General features: G+C 41.1%; 3 protein-coding genes across 8 annotated transcripts; 2 read left to right on the plus strand and 1 right to left on the minus strand.

Moving 5' to 3' along the window:
- Nucleotides 1–35: 35 nt before the first annotated feature.
- NKAPD1 (NKAP domain containing 1) lies at nucleotides 36–12522 on the plus strand. Of its 4 annotated transcripts, none has more exons than XM_019975061.2 (6): nucleotides 36–140; nucleotides 1510–1586; nucleotides 6656–6756; nucleotides 8285–8434; nucleotides 9370–9423; nucleotides 9855–12522. In XM_019975061.2, exons 2-6 carry the CDS (start codon nucleotides 1518–1520, stop codon nucleotides 10357–10359), a joined length of 879 nt encoding a protein of 292 aa, XP_019830620.1. In that variant the 5' UTR covers nucleotides 36–140; nucleotides 1510–1517; the 3' UTR covers nucleotides 10360–12522. The 4 variants fall into 4 exon arrangements, with proteins under 4 accessions (XP_019830620.1, XP_019830621.1, XP_070659503.1 ...); XM_019975062.2 differs by having other exon boundaries at nucleotides 9858–12522; XM_070803402.1 differs by lacking the exon at nucleotides 36–140 and adding an exon at nucleotides 147–702.
- Nucleotides 12438–14463, minus strand: TIMM8B (translocase of inner mitochondrial membrane 8 homolog B). The gene is made up of 2 exons (XM_019975063.2): nucleotides 14310–14463; nucleotides 12438–12830 (listed from the first exon to the last, which is right to left on the minus strand). Exons 1-2 carry the CDS (start codon nucleotides 14391–14393, stop codon nucleotides 12663–12665), a joined length of 252 nt encoding a protein of 83 aa, XP_019830622.1. The 5' UTR covers nucleotides 14394–14463; the 3' UTR covers nucleotides 12438–12662.
- Nucleotides 14464–14471: 8 nt separating this feature from the next.
- SDHD (succinate dehydrogenase complex subunit D) lies at nucleotides 14472–26152 on the plus strand. 3 transcript variants are annotated; one of them, XM_070803407.1, is made up of 4 exons: nucleotides 14473–14627; nucleotides 17358–17474; nucleotides 18837–18981; nucleotides 25171–26152. In XM_070803407.1, the coding sequence occupies exons 1-4, from the start codon at nucleotides 14576–14578 to the stop codon at nucleotides 25334–25336; spliced, it is 480 nt and encodes a 159-aa protein (XP_070659508.1). In that variant the 5' UTR covers nucleotides 14473–14575; the 3' UTR covers nucleotides 25337–26152. The 3 variants fall into 3 exon arrangements, with proteins under 3 accessions (XP_070659509.1, XP_070659508.1, XP_070659507.1); XM_070803406.1 differs by having other exon boundaries at nucleotides 14561–14702; XM_070803408.1 differs by lacking the exon at nucleotides 18837–18981 and having other exon boundaries at nucleotides 14472–14627.
- The last annotated feature ends 253 nt before the right edge of the window (nucleotides 26153–26405 follow it).

Consider the following 26405-nt stretch of genomic DNA (forward strand, 5'->3'; position numbering starts at 1 on the left):
TCTTTGGGAATCCTCGGGACTTCTGTTGGTGGGAAGAATTTCCCGTGAGCACCACTTCCGGCCTGGAAGGGAAGTCAGCTCCCTCTTCTCTCAGAGAGCTTCCTCCCCCCCAACCCCGCCACGCGAGGCTGCGGCGCACGGTATGGGTGTGTTTGTGTGTGTTTTTGTGGGGAGGGCGTTTGGAAGGAAGGTTACCAGGAGCCCCGTGGCCGCTGGGGAGCAAGGGTCCCGGTGACGAAGATAGGGGTAGTTTCTCTTCCACTTGGAAGCTCCCCTCCCCACCCCCACTTCAGCCACTCTAGATACATCTTAGGGCCCAGTCGAGGGTCGTACCCGTCCAAAGCGTCCTTATCCCTTTTTGGGGAGTGAAACCCAACCCCTGGGATAGTCCCAGACGAACGTGAGCGGGGAATGCCCCAGCCAACCCGGCCGCCCGAATTCCGCTCCGGAGCAGCCCCCGGCCTCAGTCCGGAGAGAAATCTGCCTGTCGGCCTGGGCTGAGGGAACGGCGGCCGTGACCTGGGCCACGGGTGAGGGCGGAATAACCGGTGGGAAGGCTGCGTTTTCACGAAGGACTCGGGTGAAGCTGCAGAGCTGCCTTTGAGCCCTGACTCCTTGGCTTCCTGGGTCGGAGGAGATCTTGTAATGGAATGGTTCTTCGTCTCACACTAACAAGATGCCTGATTTCCTCAGGATCGAGGGGTGAGTGAGCGGTGGGGTGGTTGCCCAAAGCCCCTGATAGCTACACACGTGAATATCTCTGTCATTTATTTTTTGGAGGCTTCTGGACAAAATAGAACATAAAATTCCGTTGAATGAAGCAGTGTAGGGCATCTTTGCAGTTGATGTTTTTAGGGGTCAGTTTTTTTTACTGTTCATATTTGTGGCCCTGACTTTGTTAAATCTAGGTGTTTAACTGCAAACTAATTGAGATTTGGGAATTGATTTCTAATCTGAATTTTGTTTGCCCTGGACTGTGTGCCCTGGGGCAAGGTATGGCTTTAAGGGAATGTCATCTACAGAAAAGGAATGAAGGTGAAGTGAAGTGAAGTCACTCAGTCGTGTCCGACTCTTCGCGATCCCATGGACTGTAGCCTACAAGGCTCCTCTGTCCATGGAATTTTCCAGGCAAGAGTACTGGAATGGGTTGCCATTTCCTTCTCCAGGGGATCTTCCTGACGCAGGGATCGAACCCCGGTCTCCCTCATTGCAGGCAGACAGACGCTTTACCATCTGAGCCACCAGGGAAAATAAAACAGTTATTTTAAGGATTAAATAAAATGGTGCTCTTGAAAGCACTTAATTTGGTGTAGTTTCAGAGAACTCCAGTGTACATTATCTCCTTTCATCCTCACATTAGTGTGGACAGGTGTTTTCCCCTTTTAATGGTGAAGGAAAAACTATTCCTCAGGACCACTGACTTCTAGTTCAGTAATCTTTTCTTTATCTCATGCTTCATAGTGATAAAATATATTAAATTATTAAATGTTACTTATTGATTCATTTCAGATTGAAGAATGTCCCGAGTTCCTTTGGGGAAAGTTCTCCTGAGAAATGTCATCCGGCACACAGATGCTCACAATAAGGTTAGAGATACACCTTAGTTATTCCTCATGGTTAAGGAGGGCAAACAGTGTGCTTGGAGGGATTTTTGTACAGCTGGAAGAGACAAAGATAAATAAAATAAATAGAATATAATTTGGTAAGTATTGTAATGTAGACATACACAAAGTGCTTTCATCCACTGAGGAAGGAATAATGAAATCTGCCTTGGGAAATTGGGAAAGGCTTCACACAATGGGTGGTATTTGAACTGCTGATGTTTGAACTAGTTCTTGATGAACAGGTTCAAGTTTATCAGATGTCAAAGATCATTCAGCACAGAGGAAACATCATGTAGTAGTATATGGTAAGGAGCATGAAGCAGTTATGGTAAGAAATTGTATGCATCTATAACGTAGAGAATTTGGGAGGTAATGGCAGAAGGTGAGGCTTGAGTGGTGAATTAGAGTTGGATTGTGATGCTTGGAGATCAGACTTTTTCCTGTAGGCAATAAAGAAACCATTAAATATTTCAAAGCAAGGTTTGAGATGTTCCGTTCAGTTCAGTCACTCAGTCGTGTCTTACTCTTTGCGACCCCATGAACCACAGCATGCCAGGCCTCCCTGTCCATCACCAACTCCCGGAGTCCACCAAAACCCATGTCCATTGAGTCGATGATGCCATCCAACCATCTCATCATCTGTCGTCCTTTTCTCCTCCTGCCCTCAATCTTTCCCAGCATCAGGGTCTTTTCCAATGAGTCAGCTCTTCGCATCAGATGGCCAAAGTATTGGAGTTTCAGCTTCAGCATCAGTCCTTCCAATGAGCACCCAGGACTGATCTCCTTTACGATGGACTGGTTGAATCTCCTTGCAGTCCAAGGGACTCTCCAAGAGTCTTCTCCAACACCACAGCTCAAAAGCATCAATTCTTTGATGCTCAGCTTTCTTTATAGTTCAACTCTCACATCCATTCATGACCACTGGAAAAACCATAGCCTTGACTAGATGGACCTTTGCTGGCAAAGTAGTGTCTCTGCTTCTTAATATGCTATTTAGGTTGGTCATAACTTGCCTTCCAAGGAGTAAGCATCTTTTAATTTTATTGCTGTATTCACCATCTGCAGTGATTTTGGAGCCCAGAAAAATAAAGTCAGTCACTGTTTCCACTGTTTCACTGTATTTTTATTTTAGAAAGATGATTTGTTAGCTGGGGAGGGGATAGATCAGATGGGTTGAAATAGTAGAGAGGCCAGTTAGGAGATAGTTGTAGTATTTCAGGTGAGAGATGATGAGGGATTCACATGAAAACAGTGATAGTAGGGATGAAGATGAAGAATTTAGGGACTGGAGTTCAAGGAATTTGATGATTGATTGGATGATAGTGATAATTCTAGAATCAAGTATAACCACCTTGTGTGACTGGGTGAATGATGATGATGATGCAATTAATTGAGATAGGGAATAAAATAAGAAACAGATACGATGGGAAAGGTAATTAATTTGGTTTTGAACATGTTGATGGTAAGGTGCTTATAGGATATCCAGACAGTTGGCAACTTAGACTTGGAGGAAAGGAGAAAAATTGAGACTGGATATAAAGGTTTGAGGGTTACTGATGCACGAAGTGATAGAGGTCATGAGAGCAGATGAGGTCAAAACTTTAGTTGTCTTTGGTGAACTCTGTGCAACTTCTGTTTCAGTTCAGTTCAGTTTCTCAGTGGTGTCCAACTCTGCGACCTCATGGATGGCATCACGCCAGGTTTCCCTGTCTATCACCAACTCCTGGAGCTTGCTGAAACTCATGTCCATTGAGTCAGTGATGCCATCCAGTCGTCTCCTCCTCTGTCATCCTCTTCTCTTCCTACCTTCAGTTTTTCCCAGCACCAGGGTCTTTCCAGTGAATCAGCTCTTTGATCAGGTGGCCAAAGTTTTGGAGCTTCAGCATCAGTGTTTCCAATGAATGTTCAGGACTGATTTCCTTTAGGATTGACTGCTTTGATCTCCTTGTAGTCCAAAGGACTCACAAGAGTCTTCTCCAGCACTGCAGTTCAAAAACATCAATTCTTTGGTGCTCAGGTTTCTTTATAGTCCAACTCTCACATCCATACATGACTACTGGAAAAACCATAGCTTTGACTAGATGGACCTATGTTGGTAAAGTAATGTCTCTACTTTTTAATATGCTGTCTAGGTTTGTCATAACTTTTCTTCCAAGGAGCAAGCATCTTTGAATTTCATGGCTGCAGTCACCATCTGCAGTGATTTTGGAGCCCCCAAAAATAAAGTCAGCCACTGTTTCCAGTGTTTCGCTATCTATTTGCCATGAAGTAATGGGACCAGATACCGTAATCTTCGTCTTTTGAATGTTAAGTTTTAAGCCATCTTTTTCACTCTCCTCTTTGACTTTCATCAAGAGCCTCTTTAGTTCCTGTCTGCTTTCTTCCATAAGGGTGGTGTCATCTGCATATCTGAGGTTATTGATATTTCTCCCTGAAGTCTTGATTCCTGCTTGTGCTTCATCCAGCTTGGCGTTTCATATGATGTACTCCCCCCAAAAAATAATAAGCAGGGTGATAATACATAGCCTTGAAGTACTCCTTTCCCAATTTGGAACCAGTATGTTGTTCCATGTCTGGTTCTAACTGTTGGTTCTTGACCTGCATACAGATTTCTCAGGAGGCAGGTAAGGTGGTCTGGTATTCCCAACTCTTGAATTTTCCACAGTTTGTTATGATCCACACAGTCAGAAGCTTTAGAGTAGTAATGAAGCAGAAATAGATGTTCTTCTGGAATTCTCTTGCTTTTTCTGTGATCTAAAAGATGTTGGCAATTTGATCTCTGGTTCTTCTGCCTTTTCTAAATCCAGTTTGAACATCTGGAAGTTTTGGTTCACACACTGTTGAAGTCTAACTTGGAGAATTTTGAGCATTACTTTTGCTAGCCTGTGAGATGAGTGCAATTGTGCAGTAGTTTGAGCAGTCTTTGGCATTTCCTTTCTTAGGGATTGGAATGAAAACTGACCTTTTCCAGTCCTGTGGCCACTGCTGAGTTTTCCAAATTTGCTGGCATATTGGGTGCAGAACTTAACAACATCATCTTTTAGGACTTGAAATAGCTCAGCTGGAATTCCGTCACCTCCACTAGCTTTGTTCATAGTGATGCATCCTAAGTCCTACTTGACTTCACATTCCAGGATGTCTGGCTCTAGGTGAGTGATCACACCATCGTGGTTATCTGGGTCATTAAGATCTTTTTTGTACAGTTCTTCTGTGTGTTCTTGCTACCTCTTCTTAATATCTTCTGCTTCTGTTGGGTCCATACTGTTTCTGTCCTTTATTGCATTCATCTTTGCATGAAATGTTCCCTTGGTATCTCTAATTTTCTTGAAGAGATCTCTAGTCTTTCCCATTCTGTTGTTTTCCTCTATTTCTTTGCATTGATCACTGAGGAAGGCTTCCTTAACTCTCCTTGATATTCGTTGGAAGTCTGCATTCAGATGGATATATCTCTCCTTTTCTCCTTTGCCTTTTGTTTCTCTTCTTTTCTCAGCTATTTGTAAGGCCTCCTCAGACAACCATTTTACCTTTTTGCATTTCTTTTTCTTGGGGTTGGTTTTGATCATTGCCTCCTATACAAGTGTTAGGAATCTCCATCCATAGTTCTTCAGGCATTCTGTCTATTAGATGCAATCCCTTGAATCTATTTGTCACTTCCACTGTATAATCATAAGGGATTTGATTTAGATCATACCTGAATGGCCTAGTGGTTTTCCCTACTTTCTTTAAGTCTGAATTTTGCAATAAGGAGTTCATGATCTGATCCACAGTCAGCTTCTGGTCTTGTTTTTTCTGACTGTATAGAGCTTCTCCATCTTTGGCTGCAAAGAATAGAATCAGTCTGATTTTGGTATTGACCATTTGGGGATGTCCATGTGTAGAGTCATCTTTTGTGTTGTTGGAAGAGGGTGTTTGCTATGACCAGTGTGTTCTCTTGAACAATATGAAAAAATGCAACTCCTAATTAGATTGCAGATGTTAATATTGTCCTATCCCCTGATATTTTGATTGTGAGTGAGTGTGTAGCTGTTACATAAGCAGCTTCTGCAATTGCTTTAAACCTCTCCTAGTTGGATGGTAAGCTTATATTTGAAAGCAGTGATTAAAAAAGGTAAATTGAGTGCAAATTTAACAGAATATTATAGGAGGGCTTAGAAATAGCTGATTGTTCTTTGTGCAGCTGTACTCTGCTTTTCAGGAAATTGTCTAACAGTTCTCATGCTATTTTGTTTTGCTTTGTTTTTAACAAAAATTACTGTGTTGTAAAAGAGACATAGCCTAGAAAGTTGAAAGACCAGTCTTTATTGGCTTTTTGACTTTGGTAAAAATCGATGAGCTTTTGTTTCTTCTCAGTAAAATGTAGTAATAGTACCTTTTTTTTGCTTTCCTTGTAAGATTGCTTAAAATTCAATAGAGATGATACAATTAAAATCACAAAGCATTTTAGAAACATAAGGGATTATCGTTTTCTAACTGCAGCATACTTGGTTAATAAGGTGAAGAGTGTATCTATGCAGGGGTTAAAAAGCTCTTTTGTTGCTGCAGAATTCTACATAATTGAGATTTACTGAGTTGGATTGTTTAAGCACTCTAGAGAAACCAGAATTTGTTTCCCAGGTTCCTGATCAAAACACAGTTTGTAATCCAATAACTAGTGCAGACTTTATTTGCAATTACTTTTCTGTGATGTAAAGTGTTATTTTTATTAACTTATTTTTTAAAAATAAGTTTATTTATTGGCTGAACTAGGTATTCATTGCTTTGCACAGGGACTACTCGTTGTATGGACTTCTCATTTTGGTGGCCTCTCTCGTTGGAGAGCACAGGGTCTGGGTGCACAGCACATGAGCTCAGTAGTTGGGGCTTTCAGGCTCCAGAGCGCGGGCTCAGTAGTTGTGGCAGAAGGACTCAGTTGCTTCGCAGCATGTGAAATCTTCCCAGACAAGGGATCGACCCTGTGTCCTCTTCATTGGCATGTGGATTCTTATCTACAGTGCCACCGGGGAAGTTCTAGTAACTTATTTGTCTTTCTTTCTTTTTTTTTTTAAATCCAGATACAAGAGGAATCAGATATGTGGAAAATAAGAGAACTGGAGAAACAGATGGATGATGCTTACCGGGGGACCAAAAGGAGAATGTTACCCAGCAGTTCAAGGTGAAGTTGCAACTCTGAGAACCAAAATACTCTCATCTCATTCAGAATCATCAACTTTTGTTTAAAAATATGATGGTGTGCTAAAGATAGATGAATTCAGTTCTGTGAGTCTTTTAAGACCTTCCTTTTTTCATAAATCTTGACTCAAGCATACAGGTAATGGCTATGATGCATATAGCCCCACTCTTTGTACTTATTTGGAATGGAGAACTTAAAAATTCTGCCTTGAACAATTGTAAACGTTAAGGATTCTATGGATTCTGACCTTACCTGATGGCTTTTGACTTAAGATTTTCTATGAGCATGTTATGGTCACTTAGCTGATCATTCACACCTTTGCCTTTTTAGTCTTTCATCCTCTCTCTGCGTTTTCTTTATCTACTCACTGTCTTAGTCACACAACCTTTCACATTACCTTCTTAATAATTTGAGTGTGAGTATGAAAGATTATGTAGGCTTAGTTGTCTTACCTGTGGACGTATAGGAATGTCAGAGTGTTGGAACATCTCCTGGGCCTCATATGCCTATTGGTGTAGAGCTGTTGTATGAAAAATGACTATAAAGTTATCAATGCTGATTTCTAAAGCCATCCAGGAACATGGTTAATAATAGTGAGATATTTAAGGAGTGTGCCTGCTGAGTGTGTGGACTTTGGAGTGATTGTGTGTGAATAGTTTTCCACAAGAAAGTATTCAGGGTATCCATGGTAAACATGGCAGGGTCTCAACATACAAATAAATACCTTTTCAGTCTGTTTTCTCTCTGAGGATGGTTCTTTGAGAATTTGGAAGTACTTAGTGCAGATGATGATTTGTGTTGGTTATTCAATTCCAAGTAACATTCCAGAACAAAATACTGTTCTTTTGGAGTGGATTATTAATGCCTGTCATGATGAATAAGTCTTTAAAACATAATTTCTTTAGGGGCAGTTTTTTGATTGGCTCATTTCCCATTATAGTCCTGCAGCTGTAACAGTGCCTCATAGGCATGTAGGAGGCCCTTAAACATTTTTGATAACCTCTTAGCTGGCTTAGTGACTTGTTAGTGGGATTTTGTAGGCACAGGCTAGATTAGTAGTTCTTAACTGTTTTTCTAGTTCAATATATTCATGGGTTACACCTTGCTACCACTGTTACTGTGATCTAATTACAGTAGGAGCTGGTGTTAGGGAAGGGAGTATATCTCAAAATCACTGGGGCAGTTTGAGATGTCCCCAGCTGTGATTATCGGTCTGCTTCCTTCAGAATCAGTGAGTGAGGTATAACATGCCCCAGTCCAAAAGTTATTTTGTCTGTCCTTTGCAGTAGGAGGGGTAGTGATGATCATATTTTCATTGAATAACTGTACAAATTAAGGAAGGACATAATGTTAAAAAGATATATATATTTTTAAGTATCAGGTTATAAAAAAAGTATTAGATTGTTTTGGTCTCCTTTTAGCTTGTTCAGTGAGTTTTGTGCATGATATTCCATAAAGTAACCTTACAGATTGCTTCTGTATCTAAAAGTTCTTCTCTTTTCTCTTATAGCCGGATGCGCAGTGATGGTTTTGATGAAGAAAGTCAAAGAGACTACTGGAGGCCAAAGAATGAAATTTGTGGAGCACTGGATGATGGTTTTCTTAAGGCTAAATCCTGGAACAAGAAGTTATATGATTATGAAGCTAACATGCCAGACAGGTCTGTGACTAAATTCTTATGACCATTAGTGATATTTGGCTTGAGAATGTGTACTTTTTAAAAATTATCCCTGCAAAAGCTTATTACAGAAATGTTCATAACATACTCATAATAGCCAAAAAAGTGGAAACCCAAATGTCTGTCTGTTAATGGATGGATAAACAAAATGCGGTATATGGAATGGTAATGGAATGCTATTTGGCAGTAAAAGGAATAAAGTACGTTACATGCTAGAACATGGATGAACCTTGAAAACGTTATGCCAGGTGAGAAAAGTCAGACACAAAAGGCCACTTATTATATGATTCTATAGAGAAAAACTAATACGATTATATAAAGTTTAAAAATAAAATAAAATTAAAAAAAAAAAAAAAGAAAGTAGATTAGTGGTTGCCATGGGCTGTAGGAGATGGAGGAGTGGAATAACTGCTGATGTTTTTTTGGGGGATTGTTTTTTTTTGGGGTGATGAAAATATTATAAAATCATAGTGGTAATGGTTGCACAACTCTGAATATGCTAAAAGCCACTGAATCATACTCTTTAAATGGGTGAATTTTATGGTATATGGATTATACCTCAATTAACTTATTCAAAAAAGTTGTCCCAAGGTAGACAGCATTATGTTATAAAGTGCTTTTAGAGAAGTATTTCACAACTGAAGAGCAGCATATTAAGAGTTCCTCAGTGTTTCAAGGAAGAGAATGGCAAGTTTTCTTACAAATGGATAAAGGAATCCTTTTTTTCTGAAATTAGAGTGTATAGTATGGAAAATGTAACCAAGTTACTGATCTATAAATGTGGTGTTGGCTCTTCCATATCTTTTTTTGTTCTGTGTGTGTCTGTGTATGTATACACTCCTAAGTCTAATTTGTCTTAGTTTTAAGAAATGTATGCATTGATTTAGTAATATGTGTAATAAAACGTTATCTTACAGATGGGGCCACAGTGGATATAAAGAGTTATACCCTGAAGAATTTGAAACAGACAGGTAAGGCAAGTAGGCTTACTGGAAAAAACTTAGAAACTAAGATTAGTACGATGTCTGAATTATAAATGAAGTTCCTAATTTTTTACCAAGTATATGACATTTGCCATTAAAAATGTAACCAGAGAAATAGGCAGTTTAGTTGGGAGAGGACTGATATTTTGCCTTTCCCTGACATTTGGCATATCTGTAGCATGTCGGTTTTATATACAGTGTTCCATACAGTAACTCAGTATGGCAGATAAGGATTTTTATCTTCATTTTAAAAATGAAGAAACAAAACTCAGTGATAAAGTCTGATGGTAAGCTTGTATCAAAGTTTTTATTTAAAATTCAGAGGTTAACCCCAACTTCCCATTTCAAAAGCAGAATATAAAAATTATATAAATACACTTTGTATTTTCTACAGTAAAGCAGTTTTTCTTTTTTATTAGTAGTGATCAGCAAGATATTACCAATGGGAAAAAAACATCTCCCCAGGTAAAATCATCTACCCATGAATCTCACAAACACAAGAAGTCAAAGAAGTCCCACAAAAAAAAGCAGAAAAAGAAGTCACACAAAAAACAGAAGAAGAGCAAAAAGGAAGCCACAGATATAACAGCAGATTCCTCAAGCGAGTTCTCGGAAGAAACTGGGGCTTCTAGTACCAGGAAAAGGAAGCAACCACACAAACGCAAGAAAAAATCCAGGAAAAAGTCTCTCAAGAAATCTCCTTTATTAGAGGCAGAGAGTGACACTTCCCCATCAGATGATTCTGCATCCAGCAGTTCTGAGGAAAGTGAGGAGAGAGACACTAAGAAAACCAAAAGGAAAAAGAGAGAGAAAAAAGCCCACATCCCTGTAGTTAACAATGAAATACAGGAGAGGACAAACAAACGCACAAATTGGAAAGTGGCTACAGATGAAAGGTCTGCCGAGAGTTCAGAGGATGACTAAATGAGAAAGCGGCATTCATGTTTTCTGCATGACTCTGGATATTTACAGTTCTTACACCTTGGGGTTTGCCAGTGACGCTACTGCTCGGCACAGGGCCTGAGGTTAGAGCTGTCCTGTGCCATCTATATATGTTCTGACAGACGTCTTGTCTAGTTTGGCCTGTTAAACTTGATCCTCTTACTGTTAATAGGGAATCCGTTATTTTGTTATGAAGGTTTCTTGAAGAGATTATTTTTTGTGATTAATCACATTTAGGGTAGAGTGCGTATGCAGCAAATTAAAGGACCCAGAAAGTTGAATCCAGTAAAGACCTGGGTATACCAGTCACAGTGTTGAATTTGGGGAAAGCAAGGGCTGGGGTCAAGAGATGGATTGAGCTAGTGCTATATAGAATGGTATGATGAGGAAATATCGTGTTGCTCTTGTTTATTATATAATAGGTGCCACAGTTTGTCTTTAGCTTTGGTGCTTTGATCTTTTCTGTATTTTGGCCCCACAGATGTGGTCCAGTTTACTTAATAAGGAAATGAGCATAAGAACAAACATTTTCAATTCATGGTAACATCCTTAGACAGCTGTTACTGGTAGAAACTAGGGGTTTTTGTCATATTTCCCTGCTGGACAGGGTCTGTGGCTATACTCAGTATACCCCTAAACATGGGTGATTGGATAGTAAAAGGTTTTCCAGTTCCACTGTTTATTGCCTAAATGCACTTGTATTCAAAATTATTTCTTGGGTAAGTTGTCTTGGGTAAGTCCTTAACCAAATGAAGAATTAGGCATCAGTCGTGCTATCTCATTGTGCACTGAAAAGGATTCAGGGCAGCAACAGCCATTTAAATGTTGTCTTCCTTGTTCATTTCTTAGTTAATGAACTTGTAGATTTCCCTTGAAACTAGGTTGAATCGATTCCAAAATGAATAGGCTTCTCAGGGACATATCCATTTCTTCCTAGTCTGCCTTTGGATTAAAGCACCAAGCAAAGATCTTGTTATTTCCCTGTGCTATAATACGGTGATCCTACTATGTTAACTCTTAAGAAACTAAACTCGTTGGAGGAAGGCTGGCAGAACACAAGTGAGTTTTATTTACTATGGCAGAACAAGTGACATTGTATTTTCCTGGCTGTCACTTCATGGGCTGAGTAAAAATCTTGAAAGCTCAGACTTTTTGTCTTGGTTCTGCCATTAGTTGGTTACGAGGTTTGGAGCAGGTAAGTCAACCTCCCTGGAACTTTCCCCATGTGTAATACAGAAATACTTCATGGTAGCCTGACAGTGTATGACACCAGCAATAGCCTATGACAACATTCCATGAGGTGGTAATATTTTGTAGCTCTGAACTATTAAATTGTTCTCTTTACAGAACAGATTTCTAATGCTTAGTCATAAACAGTTGGCCAGAGGTTCCCTAGCCCTTGACTCTAAGCAGGTGCTACCTTTTGGGATATTTATTTGAAATATTAGTACTTTGGTACTGTTGCAGATGTTCCATGGTGCATATTTTTAACATTGAGATTAAGGGCCCAAGTAGGGAAGAACAGTCTATAATTACTACCTCTTAACCTAAAGCAATTGTTTTCTTCTTGGTGTAAGTGAAATCTTTGTGGGAAGGAGTTTTCAGCTCCTGGGTTTGTTTTTTAGCATTGTTTCTGTGCTCTAAAAGTTTTGATTCTAAGCACAGACTCAGGAAGATGGGCCAGTGGAACCAGGCTTCTCCAGGAAGTTGATTCTGTTTAGGTCTTGACTTTCTCTTCGTCTCATACTAGCAGGCCTCTTTCCCAGTGCACACACATCTTGCCTGTTTTGCTTTTTGCCATGTTTACCTTTTCTTGGTCATGTATAAGCAATAAAGCTGTTTCCTGTTTTCACCTTTCTCAACCCCAAATTCTCTCTGATGCCTTAGGCTAAGGCTTTTGATGGTTCTTCCCACCCCCTTAAATATGGCTTAGGATGGCTCTTCAAAACCTAAGATCTCTCATTTGCACTACTAATGGCCTTGGAACATACTTATTTGTAATGTTCCTACCAATCAGAGATCTATATATTAAATCCTAAAATGGGATTTAAAAAAGAGAGTTGAAGAATTCACATTTATTGAATAAACTGTTGTGATACAAGATGGAATTTCTGAATTCCCAATAAATAAATTTCACTTTTTGAACATCTGATCTGTTCCTTTTTAGCACCAACGGGCTTGGTAGCTGCCTGAAGCCAACCCGACAGACTGGCCGCCTTCCCCCGCAGGCCCTTCAGGCTGCTTAATCAGTCCTTGGCTGCTGCTGTTACTCTTCCAGGGGTGGCTTACTGCCCTCCTCTCTGTACGATCTGCGCAAACCGACTGGTGATAGCAAGAGTAGTGTCAATGAAGCGGTCCACACAGCTAGAGAGACAATTTTCAGTACGAGAGTCTAAGCGATTCCCTGGCTTCTCCACACATTTATCCCAACATAGCTCCATGAAGTGATGCACCTAAGAGGAAAGAAAAACAGTAACCACTTGGGGTCTGCTGACAGGCCTTACCTATGAATTTCCTTCCCATTTTTCTCATTTTCTGTCACCTGACTGAACCATTCTTTGACTCTTTGCTCACTTCCTAATTTGTCACCAATACAGTCCAACTCCTCATTCCTACCCTGCAACAATACTTTCATCCTCTCCTTGTCTATTTTTCTCCTTAGTAACTGAAAAATAGGTACTTTCGACCAAGTCACCCCAGTGCTGGCCTAATGCATCAGTTTCTTTGTCAGCCACTCAGGGCACTCCCTTATTTAACACCCAACCAATGTGTTTCAATGAGGTAGGTCCATACATAGCATACTTAATTTGGCCCTCAACACTCCTCCCTAAAGGTTTTTCCAGTTTATTATCACCTCCTTGAGAGCACGATTATTTTCTGCGTCACCTCCTTAATCAGATTGTAAAACTGCAGGCAGGATTGATACCTTCTTTATTTCCAAACTGACACCAGTGTAAGCTGGGAAAGCTATGGTACCAATTAATTCCCCCAAACCACTGCACTCCTCTCATTCTAAGCCTATTCCTTAGCAGTTCTTAAGTCGTTAACCTTTTGGGGGGTCAGGGATATATGTGAGAATCCAATGAAGGTTATGGACCCAATCTACAGAAAAATGCACACAGAAGCACAGAAAATGTGTGCGCTTTCAAAATGTTCAGGACCCAAAGATTTCCAACCAGGGTTCTTGCCACTTATCTTCCGCGAGCCCTCCCATTCCCACCACCTCCACTGCCCGCAAAAGCGGGGAATAACCATTTACCAAGGGCTTAGCTATTTCGGGAGGCTGGGGTACTAAGTAGTTAAGTCAATTCTTTTTGCGGTCCTAAAGGATGACTGTGACCTCCATTTAAGAGGCAGGGTAAGTAATACGTCCAAAATCATGCAGCTAGTAAAGGTCAAAGCCGGGGCTGGAACTATGCTCCGAAGCTCTTGTTCTACCTAAGTCTACACTGACTACTTCAGCCCACTTTTATCCAATGATGCTCTACTACTCTACCGTTTTCAAATACATTGCATATGATCCTCGACATCCTGTGAGGCAGCAGGCGACTGTGAAACCAAGACCTACGGTGGATGGGTATTTTGTTTAGGGGCACGTGGCCTGTAAGGGACAGAGCAGTATGAGAAGCTGGGTCCTCCCAATGCCAGCCTAGAGAGCTCGCCACCAAACTAGGCTTCCGTGCACTTGCGTCACCCGAACCTTTTTGCTTCGCTTTACACTTTCTCTTTCCCCTACGCTAGGCTCACAGGGCACCTGAGCATTGCAGGTAACCAGCGGCAGAAGTGACTCGTTTCTTTAGTGAGCAGAACCACGCGCAGCAAGCACGGAGCGGCTGGCGGCCGCCCCACGCCGCCAGCGTTCAGAGCTCCGCGAGTGCCTGGGACTTGTACTTCACCCTCCTTTCTCTTCACACTAGTCCATATCCCCGCACCTGTGCAGTGAACTGCGCTTTCTGCTGTTCGGCCGCCACCAGGCGTTGCAACTCGGCTTCATCCGCCTCACCCAGCTCCGCCATCTTCCGTGTCCAGTTACCGACCTTCCGAAGAGTTATCTGCGCATGTGCGGCGGGTCCGCGCCAACCCCAACTTCCGGTTCACGCGGCCTTTTCCGTTTCCATGTTTTCTTCCTTGTCGCGGGCGGATGTTGTCGAATGACTGCTTCCGGGTTGCTGATTGACCTTGAACCTTCCGGAGCGACATGGCGGCTCTCTGGAGGCTAAGTGTCCTCTGCGGCGCCAGAGAAGGGCGAGGTGAGGGCAGCCGGAGGTTCTCAGCACAACCTCCAGCCGGGGAAAGGGATGCGGTTAGGATTCGTCTGCTGGGCGGTGAGACCTTTTGAACAGGGGTGTCCCTCCTTTCCTTTGGCACAGCATGACCAGCGTTGTCTTAGGGTCCAGATGTCCACCCGAGTGCATATTTCCCCTCCTCTGGGCTGACGTGGTGATGGGGTAGTCTGAAAGTTATAGTCCTGCTGCGGCTGTGTTCACGAGTTCTCTTTTTCTCCGCATTCCCTGTTTTTGGAATGTTCCCACCCTGAATCAGAAAAGAGTGTCAGTGTCTTAAGTCCCAATTTACGTATTGGTCGTTTCCCTTGGAGTTCAGTTCGATAATCATCGAGGGGGCATTTGTGTTATACAAGGTACTGTAGTATGATTGGGTTAAAAATGTGAGAAAGCGTAGTTCCAATTCTTAAAGAGTTTCCATTTTTATAGGAAAAACATATAAGCATAATATGACAGAAAGCAAAAACTACAGCACAGTATCTAAGTTGTATGCCAATCCAGAAAACTATACTAGCTCTGTGTTTTGGAAGGATTATCCTGTCTCACTTCCTGAAGGAGCTGTGCCCGATTTGAGTCTTGAGGGTAGGGAAGGCCACAGGAAGAAGGGCATTACAGTTAGAGGTAGTGGGATGAGCAGAAGCAATGATGAAAGGCATAGAAGCTGCTTGTTGTGAGAGAAAACAAATCGGATATTAGAACATGAAGCTCAAGGTGAGGAATGAGATGGTTCTGGAAAAGTAAACTGAAATCAAATCTCAGAAAAATTTGTCTTGATGTGGAGTATGCATTTTTCTTTGTGTGAAGGGGAGCCAGTGAAAGATTTGACATAGATTTGCAGTTAGATTGACCACCTTGGTAACTGTTTGATATTATAGATGGCCATCATGGGAGATGGGACAAGCCAAGACATAAGTTAGGAGATGAATTGAGACACTTATTGTAGTAGTCTAGGCAAGCATGGTGAGGTCCTGAACTTGGAAAGTAGTACGTAAGAGAAGATTGTCTCAAGAAATGCTAAGGAGTTATATCAGTATGATTTGGTATTTGACTGAATTTAGAAGGGAAGTCTTACAATGATTTCCAGATTTTTGGTTTAGGTTGACGAGTGACTGGGATATCATTAAATAAAATGAGGAACATGCAAATGAGAGGCAAGTTTGAATGAGAAGACGAGTTGAAGGGTGATTTTAGTTTTTGCCATAGTGAGTTTGAGGACCAGGTGGGGTACTTCAGGGGACAGAGCTTGCAGGTACTCAAACTTCTGAAACTCTGGAGAGATATCAAACCTGGGGATACAGAGTTGACTGTCACTAACCTAAAGGCTCTAGAAGTTGAGTGGACAAAATGTCTAGGGGTGGGCTTAGGCAGCAAGGAGAGCAAAGGGCAGATGATGGACTCCTGGGTGAGCATTTAAGAGCAAATGCAGGAGGAGACTGATATATAATGATCAGAAAATCAAAGGGAGAAGCTGAAGAGAGTTCTGTCAGAGAAAAGAAGGGAGAAGTGGCCACCAGTGCCTCGTGCAGAAAGGCCCAATAAGATGTTGGATGTGGTCACATGAGAACATTGGTAATTCATGAATGCAGCTTTGGTGGGGATAAGGACGAGTTGCAGGCCATGAAGAATTTTAGGGAAGTGAGGAAGTCAAGGTGATTTAGACAACACTTTAAAGAAGCATGTTTAGAAAGAGAAGAAAGGAGGGGAAGAGTGCATGGGTATTATAGGACATAGGATGAAGGGAGGGGTTAAGTATATTGCATCAGTTGAGGGAAAATGGTCAGTAGGAAGAAAGGAGGGGTTAAAGATACAGGAGAGAAATTATCTTTTATTGAGTGCTTATAACACTGTGGGACTTAGGTTGAACATCTTACATATATTACTTAATTTTCAGCAGAGTATTATGAAGTAAATACCAATGTTTTCATTTTACAAATGAGGACATTGAGGCTTGGAGAGCCTATTTAACTTAATTGTCCATTATCTCATAGTCGGTATTGATAGGCTTGGGTGTTCTTAGGTCTGCCTGTTTTTTAACCAAGATCTATAAGAGGACAGAAAGGGATGAGTTCAGGCGTGCAAGCACAGAAATTGATCTTGAAAAAGAAAGTCGTATCTCCCAAACTAGGCTGAATTACTTGAAGACAAAGACTTTGTCTTTATCTCTCTTGCTGTTGTGCAGAGCATAGTTTTGTATGTAGTAAAAGTTTGTTGGATGAGTAGATGAATGAAAGGATAAAAGAGCCATAATTAATTTTTGAGAATTGGTCAAAGTGAAGCCCTTTTTGCAGAAGTGTTCATCGATTTATCAGTCTTTCCATGGCTGCTTAGTCTAGTCTCACAGCAACCCAGTGAAATAGATGCTATCCACATTTTACAGATTAGCTGGTGATTCCCTATTTGGGGTTAAGTAGCTTACCTATGGGTCTTCCTGGGTGGCTCAGTGGTAAAGTATCAGCCTGCAATGCAGGAGACCCGGGTTCGATTCCTAGGTTGGCAAGATCCCCTGGAGCAGGGCATGGCAATGAGAATCCCATGGACAGAGGAGTCTGGCAGGCTGCAGTCCATAGCGTCACATGGAGTCACACATGACTGAAGCAGCTAAGCAGCAGCAGCAGCAGCTTATCTATGGTCATGTAGAAAGTCTCAGTCCTGTTACAGGAAAGGTGCTTATGATTCCCTTGATGTCTCTTTCCTCAGCTCTGTTCCTCCGAACCCCAGTGGTCAGACCAGCTCTTGTCTCAGCATTTCTCCAGGACCGACCTGCTCAAGGATGGTGTGGAACACAGCATATTCACCTGTCACCCAGCCACCATTGTATGTGCATCTTTGTCTGCACTGATTATCATGCCTTTGGCAGGACTTGCTCTCTCTGAGGGGAACTCTTGTGTCCAGCTCTGTCAAGTGAAGACCTAATCTACACTTGTGGGCACACAATGCTAGCACGGTTGAATGATGCCATTTCCACTTATACAGAACCTTCTGGTCTAAGTCTTTTTAAAATGTTTAAGTTTCTTAAAAGAAAATAGCTCTGTAGGGACAATCTGTTCAATATGGTTTAGTTACCTTTATTTATTGCAGAGGAGCTGGATCTGGATAATTTAGAATAGCAGACAGTTTTTAAAATCTTGCATATTCATAGCTATAATGATATGTTTGTTTTTATTTAGGTTGCTATTAAAATCATGTTATTTCTTGGATGAATACTATTTAGGTATTGTTAAGTCTTAGAAAATCCATAGGTGAATAGTGAGGTAACTATTTTCATTTTTAAAGTCTAGAAACATCAGTATTTTATAGAGATAAAGACTTTTGATTCTTAAGCCTGTCACTTGAAAGCTGCTTCTGAGTTATGAATAATTAAGCAAGTATAGTTTTTCTGCTATTTAGAATTATTTTAGCTTTGAAAAGTTGTTGATGAACTTTGTTCAGTTAGATTTAGCAGAGCGATTTTAACTTGGGGTGCATGGGACTGAAGGAAGGTCCCCAGGGTTGTGTACATAGTTTGTAACGTGTGTATCTGTGTGCATTTTTCCAGGAAGTAACTCCATCATTAATAAAACATTCCCAAAGGGGTATGTAACCCCCCCAAAAAAGAGGCTTTCAACGAGATGTTTAAAGCCCATTTTATTTTTACTTGTTTAAAAGAAAGTTTCATGTTCCTTCTCTATATTGGGCTATTTATAAGTAACAGAACAGAAGAGCCATAATCCTAAAAGTTGACATTAGAACTGCGCTTCTCTTTTAATTGACAGGCTTAATTTTCTTTTGGGAGGATTTTTAATATTACTTAGAAAGATCAGGTGTAAAATAAGATTGATGTTTTAAAGGAATTCCTCAGGTGTCACCAGCTTACATTTATAAGGTATCTGTCTATTATAATGAAGTCCAAGGTTGGTAATTCTGCAACAATATTTCATCCATCATCTTGCCTCTAAGCAGAGTGGATCTCTCTTTTAATTAATGTATGTAGGCTTGAGAAACCCTGTGCTGAAAGACTTCAGAGAAGGGAGATTGCATCTTTCTCATTTACCTCCTTTTTCTTACCCACTTTATGCTCAGAGTTAAATCTTAAATGCATACTGTTTGCCGTTCTGTTGGTTTGGGTTAGTTTGTGGCAAATACTGAGATGTGTATTTCCCCTGAAACTCTTAGGAATCTCGTCCTTCCTTTCTATAGCTGGTTCCAAGGCTGCATCTCTCCACTGGACTGGTGAGAGGGTTGTCAGTGTTTTGCTCCTGGGCCTAATTCCAGCTGCTTATTTGAATCCGTGTTCTGCGATGGACTACTCTCTGGCTGCAACCCTCACTCTTCACAGTCACTGGCAAGTACAGCAGTCCTTTCAGTCTTACCTTGTCTGTGCAGTTTGTTTGCTGTGAGCTTATCTCACAGTTGCATATGAGGGAGAAGTTGCTCAAAATACTGAAGATCTGAAGAGAACAATAAAACATACGTAAAATATTTACATGCCCAAATTTGTGTATCCACATGCCTGTAAGATGTCTTCCTTTTCATATTTTAGAGGCTTTTGAACTTAGCATTGCTTTTGAGAGTTCCCCATTTTATGTGGTTTGGCAAGGACAGTATGCTGTCATGGATGGGGAGGTGTTTTTTGGATTTGTTAGAACTGAAAGGACTTGAGGGAGTATCTTAGCCAAGCCTGTTATTTAACGTCTGTGGAAACTAAATCCCAGGGACGTTAAATAATTTGTCAGAATCATTTTCTTGATAGTATTAAAGGGGTTGTTTGCTTACCTAGTTTTCTTACTTCGTAAGCATTGGTTAGGAGAATTACCCTTCAACCAGATAGACCTTGCACAGTAAATGATCCCAGTTGCTCTTGAAATACTAGATCACAAGTACAGTAGGATTTCTCTAATGTGTGTATCTTGAAAGAAGATCAGTCTAAATTGATGAAAAATCAGAATAAGAGATAAATCTAAAGTCATGCTTTTTTTTTTTTGACCATGCTGTGTGGCATATGGAATCTTACCTTAATTCCCTAACCAGGGATCAAGCCTGTGTGCCCTGGAGTGGAAGTGAGTCTTAACCATTGGACCACCAGGGAAGTCCTAAAGTCATACATGTGAATAATTGCAATTGACTTCTCCAGTTACCTTATCAATTCTCTCCTTTTTTACACATATACAAAAAAGACTTGAAAGAGTTGTCTGTAATTGTGCACTAGTTCTTTAGTATCCCGTTTTTTTAAACCTGCATTGATTGGGCTTTTATCCCAACTATTTAACTGAAGTCATTCTCAACAAAAATCACTGAAGACCTTCATTTTTCCAAACCAGTTGTCCATTCTTTGTTCTCCACTTGAACTTGGCAGTATTCAACTTAATTGACTGATCTCTCGTTAAGTAATTTTTCTTTGGCTTCCTAGATACCATCCTTACCTTGTTTTCTTCCACCCCACCAGCTCTATATACCTTCTCTGTCTCCTCAGCCAGCACCTCCTCTTGTCTGACCTCCGAATAATGAAGGTCTGAACCCTAGGCTCGTTCTTGGCTTTCTTAAATTTCTCTGCCTACATACTTCCCCCAGGTGAGTTCAGATAGACCTCTTTGTTTTTTGTTCCACATGGCCCTCTTTTTCTGAACTGCAGACTTAGTATTTCCAGTTGTCCACTGGGATATCTAGTAGGCATCCCCAGTGTAATATTGCCCCAAATCACTCTTCCCCTCAAATCTCTCAGTTTTTCCTCACAAGCTTCTTCTCTCCTGTTCTTCAATAATTCAATTAAGTCTTGTTGCTCAAATCAAAAATCCTAGGAGTCATTCTAAATACTACTTTTTGTCTTAACCCCGCCACCAGTCCATCAGGTCTTTCTTTTAGTTCTCTCCTCAAAATATAGCCTGAATTGTCACTTCATGGTATCCTCACTATCACCACCCTAGCTTAAGGCAAGTTAAGCCAGCAGCCTTGCCTCAGCTACTTCAGTTGCTTCCTAACTAGTTCTCTATTTTTGTTCTTATTGCCCTTCTGCCTACACGGTCCATTCACCACATATAGCCAAAGGGACCTTTTTATAGGGAAAATTAACGTTTATCTAAAGAAGATATGGAAATGGCAAAAGGTGCATGAAAAAATGTGTTTGTTATTCAGTTCAATTCAGTCGCTCAGTCGTGTCCGACTCTTTGCGATCCTATGAATTGCAGCACGCCAGGCCTCCCTGTCCATCACCAACTCCCGGAGTTGACTCAAACTCACGTCCATTGAGTCGGTGATGCCATCCAGCCATCTCATCTTCTGTCGTCCCCTTTTCCTCCTGCCCCTAATCCTTCCCAGCATCACAGTCTTTTCTAATGAGTCAATTCTTCGCATGAGGTGGCCAAAGTACTGGAGTTTCAGCTTTAGCATCATTTCTTCCAAAGAGCACCCAGGGCTGATCTCCTTTAGAATGGACTGGTTGGATCTCCTTGCAGTCCAAGGGACTCTCAAGAGTCTTCTCCAACACCACAGTTCAAAAGCATCAATTCTTCGGCGCTCAGCCTTCTTCACAGTCCAATTCTCACATCCATACATGACCACTGGAAAAACAATAGCCTTGACTAGATGGGCCTTTGTTGGCAAAGTAATGTCTATGTTTTTGAATATGCTATCTAGGTTGGTCATAACTTTCCTTGCAAGGAGTAAGCGTCTTTTAATTTCATGGCTGCAATCACCATCTACAATGATTTTGGAGCCCAAAAAAATAAAGTCTGACACTGTTTCCACTGTTTCCCCATCTATTTCCCATGAAGTGATGGGACCAGACGCCATGATCTTCGTTTTCTGAATGTTGAACTTTAAGCCAACTTTTTCACTCTCCTCTTTCACTTTCATCAAGAGGCTTTTTAATTCCTCTTCACTTGCTGCCATAAGGGTGGTGTCATCTACATATCTGAGGTTATTGATATTTCTCCCGGCAATCTTGATTCCAGCTTGTGCTTCTTCCAGCCCAGCCTTTCTCATGATGTACTCTGCATAGAAGTTAAATAAGCAGGGTGACAGTATACAGCCTTGACGTACTCCTTTTCCTATTTGGAACCAGTCTGTTGTTCCATGTCCAGTTCTAACTGTTGCTTCCTGACCTGCATATAGGGTTCTCAACAGGCAGGTCAGGTGATCTGGTATTCCCATCTCTTTCAGAATTTCCCACAGTTTATTGTGATCCACACAGTCAAAGGCTTTGGCATAGTCAATAAAGCAGAAATAGATGTTTTTCTGGAACTCTCTTTCTTTTTCCATGATCCAGTGGATGTTGGCAATTTGATCTCTGGTTGCTCTGCCTTTTCTAAAACCAGCTTGAACATCTGGAGGTTCACGGTTCACATACTGCTGAAGCCTGGCTTGCTGAAATTTGAGCATTACTTTACTAGCGTGTGAGATGAGTGCAATTGTGTGGTAGTTTGAGCATTCTTTGGCATTGCCTTTCTTTGGGATTGGAATGAAAACTGACCTTTTCCAGTCCTGTGGCCACTGCTGAGTTTTCCAAATATGCTGGCATATTGAGTACAGCACTTTCACAGCATCGTCTTTCAGGATTTGAAATAGCTCAACTGGAATTCCATCACCTCCACTAGCTTTGTTTGTAGTGATGCTTTCTAAGGCCCACTCGACTTCACATTCCAGGATGTCTGGCTCTAGGTGAGTGATCACACCATCGTGATTATCTGGGTCATGAAGATCTTTTTTGTACAGTTCTTCTGTGTATTCTTACCACCTCTTCTTAATATCTTCTGCTTCTGTTAGGTCCATACCATTTCTGTCCTTTATCAAGCCCATCTTTGCATGAAATGTTCCCTTGGTATCTCTAATTTTCTTGAAGAGATCTCTAGTCTTTCCCATTCTGTTGTTTTCCTCTATTTCTTTGCATTGATCGCTGAGGAAGACTTTCTTATCTCTTCTTGCTATTCTTTGGCACTCTGCATTCAGATGCTTATATCTTTCCTTGTCTCTTTTCCTTTTCGCTTCCCTTCTTTTCACAGCTATTTGTAAGGCCTCCTCAGACAGCCATTTTGCTTTTTTGCATTTCTTTTCCATTGGGATGGTCTTGATCCCTGTCTCCTGTACAGTGTCACGAACCTCCGTCCATAGTTCATCAGGCACTCTATCTATCAGATCTAGGCCCTTAAATCTATTTCTCACTTCCACTGTATAATCATAAGATTTTTGATTTAGGTCATACCTGAATGGTCTAGTGGTTTTCCCTACTTTCTTCAATTTCAGTCTGAATTTGGCAATAAGGAGCTCATGATCTGAGCAACAGTCAGCTCCAGGTCTTGTTTTTGTTGACTGTATAGAGCTTCTCCATCTTTGGCTGCAAAGAATATAATCAATCTGATTTCGGTGTTGACCATCTGGTGATGTCCATGTGTAGAGTCTTCTCTTGTGTTGTTGGAAGAGGGTGTTTGCTATGACCAGTACGTTCTCTTGGCAAAACTCTATTAGCCTTTGCCCTGCTTCATTGTGTATTCCAAGGCCAAATTTGCCTGTTACTCCAGGTGTTTCTTGACTTCCTACTTTTGCATTCCAGTCCCCTATAATGAAAAGGGCATCTTTTTTGGGTTTAGTTTTAAAAGGTCTTGTAGGTCTTCATCAGATCAGATCAGATCAGTTGCTCAGTCGTGTCCGACTCTTTGCGACCCCATGAATCGCAGCATGCCAGGCCTCCCTGTCCATCACCAACTCCTGGAGTTCACTGAGACTCAGGTCCATCGAGTCAGTGATGCCATCCAGCCATCTCATCCTCTGTTGTCCCCTTCTCCCCTTGCCCCCAATCCTTCCCAGCATCACAGTCTTTTCCAGTGAGTCAACTCTTCGCATGAGGTGGCCAGAGTACTGGAGTTTCAGCTTTAGCATCATTTCTTCCAAAGAACACCCAGGGCTGATCTCCTTCAGAATGGACTGGTTGGATCTCCTTGCAGTCCAAGGGACTCTCAAGAGTCTTCTCCAACACCACAGTTCAAAAGCATCAATTCTTCGGCACTCAGCTTTCTTCACAGAACCATTCAACTTCAGCTTCTTCAGCGTTACTGGTTGGGGCATAGATTTGGATTACTGTGATACCAAATGGTTTGCCTTGGAAACGAACAGAGATCATTCTGTCATTTTTGAGATTGCATCCAAGTACTTACTGCATTTCGGACTCTTTTGTTGACCATGATGGCTACTCCATTTCTTCTAAGAAATGCCCGAAGTAGTAGATACAATGGTCATCTGAGTTAATTCACCCATGCCAGTCCATTTTAGTTCGCTGATTCCTAGAATGTCGACGTTCACTCTTGCCGTCTCCTGTTTGACCACTTCCAATTTGCCTTGATTCATGGACCTAACATTCCAGGTTCCTATGCAATATTGCTCTTTACAGCATCGGACCTTGCTTCTATCACCAGTCACATCCACAACTGGGTATTGTTTTTGCTTTGGCTCCATCCCTTCATTCTTTCTGGAGTTATTTCTCCACTGATCTCCAGTAGCATATTGGGCACCTACTGACCTAGGGATTTCCTCTTTAAGTATCCTATTGTTTTGCCTTTTCATACGGTTCATGGGGTTCTCAAGGCAAGAATACTGAAGTGGTTTGCCATTCCCTTCTCCAGTGGACCACATTCTGTCAGACCTCTGCACCATGACCCGCCCGTCTTGGGTGGCCCCACAGGGCATGGCTTACTTTCATTGAGTTAGACAAGGCTGTGGTCCTCGTGTGATTAGATTGACTAGTTTTCTGTGATTATGGTTTCAGTGTGTCTGCCCTCTGATGCTCTCTTGCAACACCTACCGTCTTACTTGGGTTTCTCTTACCTTGGACGTGGGGTATCTCTTCACGGCTGCTCCAGCAAAGCGCAGCCATTACTCCTTACCTTGGACGAGGGGTATTTCCTCACCGCCGCCCTTCCTGACCTTCAACGTGGGATAGCTCCTCTAGGCCCTCCTGCGCCCGTGTTTGTTATTAGAGAAATGCAAATCAGAACCACATTGAGATGCCACCATACACCTACTCAGATGGCTGTAATCAAAAAGATGGACTGTTAAAAGGGTCACCAAGTTAGAATCCTCATATATCTCTGCTGGGAATGTAAAACATTGCAGCTACTTTGGAAAATAGTTTGGCAGGTCTAACAAGTTTTTACCACAGAGTTATAATATGAGTTAACAACAGAGAGTTGCCATCTGACGCAACAATTTCACTTGTAGGTGTATACCTACTGAAAGTGAGAGCATATGTCCCCATCCACACAAAACCTTGTAGCATAATGTTCAGAGCAGTGTTATTTTAGCCCCAAAGGCAAAATCATCCAGATGTTTCAATTAATGAATAGCTAAATAAATAAAATATATGTTTACAAAGGAGTGTTATTTGGCCATACAAAGGATTAAAGTGCTTATTTGGCACGCACTTGTTACCATGAATTGCATTTTGACCTTGACTGATTATGTTGTGCAGCCAAGTTAACTGAATAGCCTTCTAACCTGACATTACTTGTGGCTTTTCATTTGTACTGTGATGTTTTTTTTCCTTCAGGGGCATTGGACAAGTTGTTACTGACTATGTTCATGGAGATGCAGTGCAGAAAGCTGCCAAGACAGGCCTTTTGGTGCTCTCGGCTTTCACCTTTGCTGGGCTCTGTTACTTCAACTATCATGACGTGGGCATCTGCAAAGCTGTGGCTATGCTGTGGAAGCTCTGACCTTTTAGACTTAATACCTTGAGAATTGATTGTACACCTCCTTGCCTCTGCTCTGTCATGCCATTTCAACTCACAATAAGAAGGAAAAACATTGGTGAGACAAACCTCTTCTCCTAATCACCTGATTGTTTTTAGAATTTAATCTTTGAAGAAAGATTTGAGAGAAGTTGTATCTTAAGAAATTATAAGACTGAATTTTGTATTCTGGGGAGCTAATGGAGTGTCTCAGCTTTTCATAAGTCTCATAGTATAACTGAACATTATATATGAGCTTTTTGCCTTTTAATTGATCAAACTCTTAAAGGGAATTCAGCTTTATTACTCTCGATATCTGATCAAACGTCTGTGTTTGTGCTAGGATGATGGAGAAAGGGAAAGACTTAATTCATAAGTAAAGACTGCAGAAAATTAGGCAGTGTTTAGTTTTTGTAAACCTCCCCCTCTGTTCAGTTGATACCAGTTACTGATGGTTACATGTCTTAGGGAAATTTGAAAATTAGAAATGCTGATATTTCACATTACTGATTTCTAAATCCTAGAAAGAAGAGCCTGGAGAGTTTCTGAATGTAGAGAAGTTCCATTTAGGGAAGAGGTCCCTTTATAGATGTTTCAAATTGTTGCAGATTCTAAACCAAGACTTAATCCTCAAATGTGTTTATTTTACTTGTCCTAAAATAATCTGTCCACAAATATAAAATTATAAGTGATAAGTTGTTGTTTTCCCACTGGGAATTTCTAATGTGAAAATGTATTCCATGAAGGTAATTTTTTAAAAAAATAAAATGCTGCATAATAAAAATTTATTCTACTCTTTTATGTCTTAATTGTTCCTAGTTTTATTTGGTAGAACTGAGTGTCTGTTACATATATGGCTCTGAAGCAGGACTGTATTTCCTTTAATTTCTTTCTGAGTTTAGCAGATAGGTAAGTTAGACACAAAGTACTGTAATACAGAAAAGACTTTCATATAATAGGCAGAAATATACTGAGTATAAGTAGTTTGGTATGAGGAGACTAAGATTAAGTAGTAGGAATTAAAATTAGGTCCAGATTATGGTGTTCTGTGAAT

The sequence above is a fragment of the Bos indicus genome, chromosome 15 (genome assembly GCF_029378745.1).
Source record: "Bos indicus isolate NIAB-ARS_2022 breed Sahiwal x Tharparkar chromosome 15, NIAB-ARS_B.indTharparkar_mat_pri_1.0, whole genome shotgun sequence".
In the NCBI taxonomy this organism is placed as follows: domain Eukaryota; kingdom Metazoa; phylum Chordata; class Mammalia; order Artiodactyla; family Bovidae; genus Bos; species Bos indicus.

Coding starts and splice junctions, on each gene's coding strand:
- SDHD (XM_070803406.1), top strand. CDS start 14,576: ATGGCGGCTCTCTGGAGGCTAAGTGTCCTCTGCGGCGCCAGAGAAGGG. Junction 14,703..17,357: donor TAGGATTCGTCTGCTGGGCG/GTGAGACCTTTT, acceptor CTCTTTCCTCAG/CTCTGTTCCTCCGAACCCCA. Junction 18,982..25,170: donor CTCACTCTTCACAGTCACTG/GCAAGTACAGCA, acceptor TTTTTCCTTCAG/GGGCATTGGACAAGTTGTTA.
- TIMM8B (XM_019975063.2), bottom strand. CDS start 14,393: ATGGCGGAGCTGGGTGAGGCGGATGAAGCCGAGTTGCAACGCCTGGTG. Junction 12,831..14,309: donor AAGCGCAGTTCACTGCACAG/GTGCGGGGATAT, acceptor CTTTCCTCTTAG/GTGCATCACTTCATGGAGCT.
- NKAPD1 (XM_019975061.2), top strand. CDS start 1,518: ATGTCCCGAGTTCCTTTGGGGAAAGTTCTCCTGAGAAATGTCATCCGG. Junction 8,435..9,369: donor GAAGCTAACATGCCAGACAG/GTCTGTGACTAA, acceptor GTTATCTTACAG/ATGGGGCCACAGTGGATATA. Junction 9,424..9,854: donor GAAGAATTTGAAACAGACAG/GTAAGGCAAGTA, acceptor CTTTTTTATTAG/TAGTGATCAGCAAGATATTA.